Source organism: Myotis lucifugus, unplaced genomic scaffold, assembly GCF_000147115.1.
Source record: "Myotis lucifugus unplaced genomic scaffold, Myoluc2.0 scaffold_121, whole genome shotgun sequence".
NCBI classification, from domain to species: domain Eukaryota; kingdom Metazoa; phylum Chordata; class Mammalia; order Chiroptera; family Vespertilionidae; genus Myotis; species Myotis lucifugus.
This window is the reverse complement of record NW_005871169.1, coordinates 833,913-845,162: the sequence shown is the minus strand read 5'-3', so window position 1 is coordinate 845,162 and position 11,250 is coordinate 833,913. Positions and strand designations below refer to the sequence as shown.

The following is an 11,250-nucleotide window of genomic DNA, read 5'->3' as shown; positions in this document are numbered from 1 at the left end:
CAGGCTAGGAATTGTACATCAAAGGTGGGAAATGAGGAACTTGATCAGATAATGAGAGTGATCAGATATTAAGAATGGGGGATTCTCTTCAAACTGACTTTGCAGGATTCTTGCTAAAACTGGGCTATGCAAGCCCAGCAAGGACAGGGGCCAAGACTGAAGCCTAGTCCAAAAGAGGGCTCAAGCTTTGCTCAGCGGCAATATGAGGTTTATCAAAGGCGCAATTATTGCTAATTGAAAACTTTTCCTAATACCCCACCATGACGATTTGAAATACAGTTGGAAAAAAACACACAAAAAACTAAACAAAAAAAATAAAAGAGGGCTCAAAGAAACCTGACTAAGGTTTGATCCAGAAGAGAGTCTTTTGCCCATACAGGACAGCATGTGAGGCAGAGAGGAGCATGAAGGAGGACTTAGAGGGAATCTGGAGGGGCCAACTGATGAATTATCTTTCAGTAGATCAATGAACTACTGACTCCCTTATGAAGGGGTAAAGTGAAATTTGATCAAAATCTGTTTTTTTGAAAGTTATAATGGAAAGTAACAGATCATAAAGATATGTGTGTGTGAGTAAAATAGCCCTCAGAGTTGTACATGAACATGGGGACTCATGAATTATGATGCAGTATACTTTGAATTTCTGAGTAAATCTAGAAGATGAGCCTCAAATAAAAGTTCATCCTGCACATGATATTTCTCCAGTTCCTTTAGCTTGAAATATCCAATACACCAAGTTGCCATATTTGGGGGGAGTGTCTCAAACCCCATCATTCTATAACACCCAAAGTTTCCAAATACACCATATATGTTCACATGTCTTTGCTTTTGCTTGTAATGTTAGTATTTTCTCAATGTAACAAAATCTGAAGCAGCAATTATAATAGGTTTAAGTTATTACTTCTTTACCAAATCTTTTTTCATCTTGCCTCACATTCTTGGCAGAGAAATAAGGAAGTCCTTTTCTTGAATTATCCTAATTTATTATACATATCTCTTGGATAGCACTTCTGGTATAGGTTAGTTGTTAATGTATCATAGGAAGTAAATTGTAAGATCTTTGGGGTGAGAGATCCTCCCTGATAAGATGGAGTTGCACTTATTAGCTGTGTCCTTGACTGGTGGTCCTACTATTGAAAGGAATTTTAGGGGTATTTTAAAATAGGCAGGTTTAGGGAGTTTTAGGAATTAGGGGGTCCTAATGACTAGATGAGGACTGCCTAGATGAGGGCTTGGGGTTGCCAAAACGCATACATTCACAGAGAAATAAAAGAGGTGCCACAGGATAAGGGGAGAGGAAGACATCCATTCACAGAAGATAGGGAAAAGCCACAGTATGGAGAGAAAGAGGAAACAAACTTTCACAGAGGATAGAGATATGCTGACAAATGAAAGAAAGAGGAAAAAGATTTTCATAGGAGATAGAGAATCCTACCACTGAAGGGGAAGAGAAAAAGGGGAGCACCACGTGGGTTTTGAGCTTTGAAGCTATTATTCTACCAATTGGAAAGCAATATGAAGAAACAAAGAACGGCAGCTTTTATAAACCTTAGAAAAAAGGAGCTTAGAGGGTTACCCCCTTTGGGACCCCCTCCCTACATGGGAGTCTGTACTTGTTTCCAATAAATTTCCACCCTTTTCATCTACCACCTTTGTTCTTTGAATCTGTCTGGACAAGAACCCAGGAAAGAAACCACCCTTGCATCCTGCTCAGGAAAATCCACCTGACTCAGTATGTTTCCTTAAGACTCCAGATATAATTTCTTTTATTTTTTATTTTTATTAAGATTGTAGAATAACACAGAATAATGTGAGTGATTAACAAGAAGAAAATAGGTTCCTCAAAAAATTGGAAATGGAACTCCCATTTGACCCTGTGATCCCACTTCTAGGAATATATCCCAAGAAACCAGAAACACCAATCAGAAAGGATATATGCACCCAGATGTTCATAGCAGCACAATTCACCATAGCTAAGATCTGGAAACAGCCTAAGTGCCCATCAGTAGATGAATGGATTAGAAAACTGTGGTACATCTACACGATGGAATACTATGCTGCTGTTAAAAAGAAGGAACTCTTACCATTTGCAACAGCATGGATGGAACTGGAGAGCATTATGCTAAGTGAAACAAGCCAGGCAATGAAGGAAAAATACCACATGATCTCACTCTTTCATGGATAATTAAGACCATTACAAACTTTTGAACAATAATAAATACAGTGGCAGAGCTGCCTCAAACTGATTGTCGGACTGCAGTGGGAAGGCCAGGGAGGGTTGGGGGACAGGAGGGAGGGGAGTAAGAGATCAACCGAAGGACTTGTATGCATCCATATAACCATAACTAATGGACATAAGACACTGGGGGGTAAGGGAGGGCAGGGGCTTGTCAAGGGCGGGGGGGAAAAAAGGACACTTATGTAATACCCTTTGTAATAATTTTAGCGAAAAAAAAATAAATAAAAAAATAAAAATGGTGTTTTCATTAAAAAAAAAACAAGAAGAAAATAAATTATATCAGTCATTATTCAGAATGTTAGAATAAATTAAACTTTAATAGATGCTTTAGCATATGAATATTACTAACCACTATATAGGGTTATAGATTGTATGCTTCACCTCACTAAGTAAATTATGTATATGTATACATACTACATATAAGTATTTAAATATTCTGATATGAAAATGAATCATGGTTTTCAGCAGACACATTACAAATGAATTCATATCTCAATTAAATTGAGTTGTAAACCACACAGTTGATTATCCCAAAGAGCTCATTTTAAATGCATATGGCTCTTAATAGCTCCAATGGGAAGGCAATCCTTCAGTACTGATGAATGTTATAACTTTGAATTGAAACAAAGGTACCTAAAGTACTAAGGTTACATAAAATGCTGTCAAAATAGTTATGACTATTAATTTATAATTTGAATGTTTTAGTCAAAACAATTTTCTAAAATTAGATTGGGAGATGTAATAGATGCAAATGAGCTTCTCTCTACACAAAGACATTTGTTTTTATGGTATATTTTTAATAATTTGTCTTTCTGTAATTATAGCTAATTTTAGAAGCTATTGTTTTATCATCAAATGCTTCCGTTGCCCTAGATGACATCAGTATATCCCAGGGATGTGAAATTTCATATATGTCACTGCCAGGTACCAGCATAGTAAACAAAGGTAAGTTTTTCTCATGGTCATTGCAATTTTAAACTTTGAAATAATTAGTTCTTCTTGATATCAAAATATAAAATACATTAGAGTCCTTCAATAATATAACTCACTAATACCTAATGCCAGATGTGGGTTAAATCACATGTCCTTGAAAACTAAAATATATATTTTTAAATTTAATTTTATTTTTAAAAATGTTTTTATTGATTTAGAGAGAGAGAGAGACATCAACCAGTTGCCTCTTGAATACACCCCTCCGGGGGATTGAGCCCACAACCTGGTATGTGCCCTGATCAGGAATCGAACCAGCGATGTGCAGTGCACAGGACAATGCTCAACTAACTGAACCACAGGCTAGGGCTATTTATTTATTTATTTAAATTAAATTTATTGGGGGTGACATTGATTAATAGCATTATATAAGTTTCAAGTATGTAGTTCTACAATATACCAACTGCATATTGCACTGCATGCTCACCATCTTCCATCACCAAATATTTAACCCACTTTACCCTTTTCCATCTCTTCCTACCTCCCTGCCCTGTAGTAATCACCATAGTGTTGTCTGTGTTTATAAGTTTTTTTGTTTGTTTTATTCATTTGTTGCTTTCTGTTTTATATCACACATATGAGTGAAATCATATGGTTTCTTGTCCTTCTACGTCTGATTTATTTTGCTCAGTATAATGCTCTCAAGATCCATCCATATTGTCACAATTGGCAGTATTTCATCCTTTCTTATGGCTGAGTAGTATTCCATTGTAAATATTTATCACATCTTCTTTAACCCATCATCCATTGATTGACACTTGGGTTATTTATATGTGTTGGCTACTGTGAATGATGCTGCAGTGAACATAGGCATCCATGCAGCTTTAGGAATAAATATTTTCCAGATTTTCAGGTGATTACCCAGCAGTGGGAATGCTGAGTCCTATGGTAGTTCTAGTATTCATTTTTTGAACAACCTCCATACTGTTATCCAAAATGGCTGTACCAGTTTACATTCTCACCAGCAGTACATGAGTTTTCCTTTTTCTCCACATCATTTCCAACAGTTGTTATATCTTGTCTTATTGATAATAGCCCTTCTAACACGTGTGAGGAATATTTCATTGTAGTTTTGATTTGCATTTGCTTTATAGCTAGTGAGGATGAGCATCTTTTCATATATCTGTTGACCATTTGTATGTTTTCTTCAGAAAAGTGTCTGTTTCAGATTCTCTGTCCATTTTTTAATTGGATTGTTTGGGATTTTTTTATTGTTGTTGTTGAGTTGTGTTAGTTCTTTATATATTTTAGATATTAGCCCCTCATTGGAGGTATTGTTTGCCAATATCTTCTCCCATTTAGTTGGTTGCCTTTTTGTTTTGTTGATAATTTCTTTTGATGTGCAGAAGACTTTAATTTTATATAAAATATATACTTTTTAAAAAGTAAAACTATGGTATGTCACAATCTATACTTCAGTCTATCTTCCAATGATATTCTAAACTTTAAGCTAAAATTGTCACATATAGGTATTTTAATTTTAAAAATTATGAAAGAACTTTAATTATTTGCATGTTTTAAAGCACTTCTATAAAAATAATTTCTATTTTAATTTTGTTTGGCAATTAAATTTAACATATAATAAAATTCATTTTTCATAATCACCTAGGACAGTGGTCGGCAAACTGTGGCCCTTGAGTGTAGCTCTTCCACAAAATACCATGTGTGGGCACACACGTACAGTGTGATTGAAACTTCGTGGCCACACTCAAGGGGCCAAAGAGCTGCATGTGGCTCGTGAGCTGCAATTGGCCAACCACTGACCTAGGATTTAAAACAAAATTATTGTGTTTGGAAAAGTGACTTAAGGCTAGCCAAAAATTTAAATCTTGATCCTAATTCTCTATTTAAATTCAAAACATAATATCTCTCTATATAAAAAGCTAATATGCTAAGTGTCTGTCTGGGTAATGATGTCATGTAGCAATGCCCAGCTTCCTCTCCCTAGTGAAGACTGATCTCCTTGCAGTTTCTTCAGTTTAGGAACACGACTTGCTTTACAGCCAGGTGCAAACATTTCACACTTTAACCAAATGTCTGTGAAACGTTTTCCCATGCCTCATCTCATTTGATCCTCACAGAAGTCCTGGAGTAGGTAGATAGGAGACTCGGTGGAATCCTATTTTCTTTTCATTAGCTGGAAAATGGAGATTTAGAAAGCTTAGAAACTTGACCTGATGGAAAAGAAGTAAGAAATGGTGGACCTTAAAAATGACTTCAGGTTTTCTCACTGCGCAGAATATAGTCAAACACTGCTGCAGTTAAATATTTTACTCTTTGTTCTCCCTGCATGATCTATAATAATTATCTGCTTTGTGTTGATATTTACTGCTGTGCTGCTGACAATTACCTGAGAGAGAAGTTGGGGTGCTTCACTGGGCTGGAAACAGTTTAGCTAAATCAAAAAGCAGGTCTCATTAAGCGAGTTTATTTTATATATATAAAAGGCTAAGTTGACTCGCTCATGCACGATATATATAAAGCTCTTGCTGGTGCCAATTGCACGGGGGTATTTCCATCTATCATTGTTGATCGTGAATTTGGTTGACACTTCTATTATAAAGAAAGGGTGAATAGCGGTATTAAAATATTTCTTCTAATTAATTTCCTTTCAATGTTCATGAATTCGTGCACCGGGCCACTAGTTTTTACATAATAGATGGAGTTTGGCTAACTCTTTGACTAAATACTTTATAGAGAGTTTAAATTAAGGAAAAATGATCATAAAATGGATTTTAAATAGTCAAATAGGCATTTCTGAAAGTCAAGTAGGCATTTTTGAAAGTCTAACCATTATTTATTTATTTATATTATTTATTTATTTTAAATATTTTTTTGTTGATTTCAGAGAGGAAGGGAGAGGGAGAAAGAGAGATAGAAACATCAATGATGAGAGAGATTCATTGATTGGCTGCCTCCTGCACACCCGCTACTGGGGATCAAGCCCGCAAACTGGGCATGTGCCCTTGACCAGAATCAAACCCAGGACCCTCCAGTCCACAGGCTGATGCTTTATCCACTGAGCCAAACCAGCTAGGGCAGAAAGTCTAACCATTATTTAAGTCCTGCAAGTACATTGAAACACATATATTGTACCTGCAGTTACTTTGTTATTCTAACACTGATTGATGTTTCCCTCTGGCCATTCGTACTCATACTCCTGGGTCAATTAATAAATGGGAAGTATGAAAAATGTTGCCTGAAAACTGCCATACTTCATTTTTCTTTATCTATATACATGAAAAATATTTGCATGTTGAAATCAAACACATCATATACTCTGAAGTTATATTTCCTTACACAACATAGTGAGAAACTTGCATTCTTATAGGCGGAAAATGTACTAAACAAGGATGACATAGGAGAAACAATTCTGAATTGAGAACTGGATTAAAGAACTTTTAGTTGAAAGATCTCTGTTAAAGACATCTTTCATTGGAGAGATTGTATAATTCTGTGTGCTAACTTTATATTGTGTTAACATGTAATTAGTCAGAATGTATGTCCTGGGCTTATAATAAACCTTTCTAAACTCTGTGGAGTAGTAGAAAGGCATTAAACAAAATGTAATTGGAGCAAAGGTGTGGCTAAACATTTTAAATTATCACTAAAATTAACCTTATCAGAAATCTCAGAGGATTTTATTTCAATTACAGATAATTCTTTTTGTAAATAAACTCAAAACTCATATGTGTCTCAATTTGAATATCAGCCCAGTTTGTTAAAGCATAATTCTAATTAGACCAAAATTATATAAATTATTCCTGAAAGGCGAATGGTTTTACACAAAGAAAAAACAAACAAATACTGTTTTTGCAAAATTTTTCAATACTCAATTATAGGAGCCCCTTATGGGACAGGACTGGAAGGGGAGTTAAAAATGATGTCAAACATGGACAACAGGGGGATGAGAGCATGAGTGTGTGGTGGGGAGGTTGGGGGTTAATGGGGGGATGAGGACACATTTGTACTACCTTAACCAATAAAGAAATTTAAAAAAATGATGCCAAGTTCCAATTGTAGTGCATTATGTTATACTAGAGGCCCAGTGCATGGATTTGTGCACTGGTGGAGGGCATGGCCTGCAGGGATCGGCCCACTGTGGGAGCACTGCTCATTTTGGTCAGCTGAATGGCTGTGGACCTGCCCTCTGAGCAGCTGCTCCTGCTTTGGGAGCACTGCTCATCGTGGTCAGCGGAGCGGCACTCCCACTGTGGGACAGCTCCTGCATTGAGCATCTTCCCCCTGGTGGTCAGTGCGCATCATAGTGACTGGTTGACCGGTCGTTCTGGTTGTTCTGCCATTCAGTCGCTGGACTTTTATATATATAGATTTGTGGGGCAAAATGGCCAGAGATTTACCTTGACCCTGTATTTCATTTTTTGTTTTGTTAATCCTCACATGAGGATATTTTGCCATTGATTTTTAGAGAGATTGGAAGGAAGGAAGGGGAGAGAAAAATAAAAAAGAGAGAGAGAGAAATTGAGCCTTGAGCTTGCACTTAGTTTGAGTCTGCAGCCCAGGTATTGCCCTTAATCAGGAGTCAAGCTCATGACCCTTTGGTGTGCAGGCTGATGCTCTAACCACTGAGCATATGAGTCAGGGCTCAACACAGTATTTTAATTAAAGCCTTTGAAAGTTTCAGTTGGCATTGCTAATGGCTATAACCCTTTGGGGAAACTCTTAGAATTAGCCTTATGTTTATATTTGAAGCACCAGACACATGATGGGAATAGCAAATTATACTTTGATTTGGCTTTATGCCAGCTTCTTTATCATACGCATATTTAAAAACTAGTGGTCATGAAACAATTATGTATTCTGTTTATGTGTTGAAGGAGAAGAGGATGTTTTACCTTTTCATCTCTTAATTTTAAAGGTGGATTTGTGCCACGTGAGGATGCCGGCTATATTTCATCCAGCAAGGTCTGTGATTTTACATCTGTCAGCCCAAACGGAGCAGATGAAGCCAATTGTGGTGAGTCAGTACTTTAGTCACTTAGTCACTTTTAGTGACTTTTCATCACTCTAGTAGTCACTTGGCTAAGATTTATGTGTACATATTCACTCTCTAAATATAAAGTGCATACTACTTAAGTGTGTGGTGTTTAATAAAGACAGAATTGAGACCTCTTAAAACTAAAATGACTTGCAGTTGAACAACTTCAGAGGGAAGTAAGGGAGCAACCAAAGGACTTATATGCATGCATATAAGCATAACCTGTGGACACAGACAGTAGGGGGGTGAGGGCATGTGCTGGGATGTGGGAACGGCTGGGGGGAGGTCAATGGGGGGAAAAGGAGACATATATAATACTTTAAACAAAGAATTAAAAAATAAAATAAAATGAAATGAAGAGAAAATAAAGCAAACCAGATTAGTTTTAAAGCAGTAGAAATGAATGAAGACACCTTACTTTTGTTGTGCTGAGTTTGAATATAAAATTTGAAACAAATGCAAAAAATAATTCAAAAGGCAAGAACAAGAGTCTATTATAAATATTCATTTATTAAATTCTGTTTGCTATTGTAAGAGTGTTTACTTTTATTGTTAACAGTTGCCATTCCAGTGCTACATAATGCAGAGAGGTACATAATGCTTAAGTATATTCTTTCAAACCTCAGTGCATCAGTAAATAAATTGGTCTTAAAACTATAGATCATGGATAGTTCTATATATTATTAAATCTTTCAGGTTTTCTTTTAACTTTCTTCTTTTCAAAGCTGTGTTTCCATTCTTTCTGTATTATGCTGATATTGCTCTAGAGCAGCGGTTCTCAACCTGTGGGTCGCGACCCCTTTGGGGGTAGAACGACCCTTTCACAGGGGTCGCCTAAGACCATTGGAAAACACATATATAATTACATATTGTTTTTGTGATTAATCACTATGCTTTAATTATGTTCCATTTGTAAGAATGAAAATGCATTCTGCATATCAGATATTTACATTACGATTCATAACAGTAGCAACATTACAGTTATGAAGTAGCAACGAAAATAATTTTATGGTTGGGGTTCACCAAAACATGAGGAACTGTATTAAAGGGTCGTGGCATTAGGAAGGTTGAGAAGCACTGCAGGAGTTGAAGAATTATATTATATGGAAGGTAAATACTTTCTCAGCCAGGATTTCTTAAAATGTTTTCTGGTTTTCTTGTTATGTCAGAAGAGTCATTTATTGACAAGTCAGCCAGGGATGGGTCAACAGGTCTAAGTCTGTCTCTGATATACATTAAGACTGTTACCAAATATACATGGTTTAGGAATTTTATCTACGTAAACTCTTTTAATCATGAACAATCTAAGAGGTAAGCACTATTATTAACCTCATTTTACAGACTTTCTCATCAGTTAGTGTCCATTCAGGAGACAGAAACTGCATGGGAAATTTGAACAGTGAAGATTTAACATAAAGAATTATTATTAGTAAAAAATAGTTAACTACAAAAAAAGAACAATAAAAAGGAAAAGAGTAACAAACATGGGGAGCAGCTTTACATCTCGGGCTGAGATGGCGAATCCAAGGAAAGAATACATTTGGATAAGTACACTTTACCTACATCCCAACACTGGGATTTAGACTTTTTTGTAGAGGGTATGACTGGGAACCCTGGAATGTGGGGAAATCCGCTGGGATGCTGTGGGCTGGATTTGGCTCATAGCTGATGGCCAAGGCAAGGGAGAAATTCTCCACCAGGATGCCTGAAAAACTCATCGAAGGGTCACCTTACATTGTTGGCAGTCACAGGGCAAGAGGGAAAAAAAAGTACTCTGGAGGAAAAAATAAAGTTCCTTCTATTATGGTACCCATCCTGTGCTCTGTACTGAAAAGCCTAACATTGTGCAAACTCATCAAAAGAGAAATGTTTATAGGGTCCACCTCCAGTATCTCAAAGCAGGGCAAAGAAGGGTACTTTAGGAGCTGAGATACAATCTGTAATAATCTACACTAATAAAAGAGAAACATGGTAATTGGCGTACGACCGCTACCCTTCCCATTGGCTAATCAGCGTATCCTTATGCAAATTAACTGTCAGCCAAGATGGCGGCCGGCAGCCATGCACTGAAGTGAGCAGGGAGGCTTGCTTCCTCCAGGAACTGCAGACTCCAACGTTCCCCGCCTCACTTACCGGCCTCTCAACTGCAACTCTAAGCAACTATTACAGTGTTGCAAATAAGAAGCTAAACAAAACCGGCTGTCAGTCAGCCCCGGACCGCAACATTGTATCCATGTTTTCAGCAGCGAGGCCTCAGAGCTAAAGCTGGCCCAGAATAAAAAAAAAAAAAAAAGAAAACAAGGAGCGGTTGGGAGCTTTTAGTCAACTGCCAGTGGGAAAACAGCCCTCAGCCCCTCAGTCAGCCTGGCCAGGCACCCCTGTGGGGGCCCCCACCCTGATCCAGGACACCCTTCAGGGCAAACCAGCCGGCCCTGACCCGTGCACCAGGCCTCTATCCTATATAGTAAAAGGGTAATATGCCTCCCGGCACTGGGATCAGCGGAGCAGCGAGGCTCCCGGCACTGGGATCAGCGGAGCAGCGAGGCTCCCAGCACCGGAATCAGCGTGACAGGGGGCAGCGCACAAACCCCCTGATCAGCCCTGCTCTGTGCCTGATAGGGGGGAGCTCCCCAATCCCCCGATTGCCCTGCAGCTCTGTGTGTGACAGGGTGCGGTGCCCCAACCCCCCCCTCCCCCCCACGGGCCCTGCTCTGTGTGTGACAGGGTAGAGCCATAACCTCCCCATTTGCCCTGCCCTGAGTGTGACAGGGTGCAGTGCCCCTGCTCTGTGCATGACGGGGCGGTGCCCCAACTCCCTAATTGCCCTGCTCTGAGCCCGACCAGGGCCTGCACTTAGGGATTGGGCCTGCCCTCTGCCACCCGGGAGCAGGCCTAAGCCAGCAGGCCGTTATCTCCCGAGGGGCCCCAGACGGTGGGAGGGACAGGCGGGGTGGGGGAACCCCCCCCCCCCCCCCCCGGGAGGGGAAAATATTTTGGCGAACGGCCTTCAGGATAAGGATTT

General features: G+C 38.6%; 1 protein-coding gene across 1 annotated transcript in view; it reads left to right on the top strand.

Moving 5' to 3' along the window:
• Nucleotides 1-11,250, top strand: part of MALRD1 (MAM and LDL receptor class A domain containing 1) — a 496,818-nt gene that overhangs the window by 48,255 nt on the left and 437,313 nt on the right. The window contains exon 10 of the mRNA XM_023758060.1: nucleotides 3,064-3,184. Coding sequence (XP_023613828.1) covers nucleotides 3,064-3,184 — 121 coding nt within the window. The remainder of the gene's footprint in view (nucleotides 1-3,063; nucleotides 3,185-11,250) is intronic.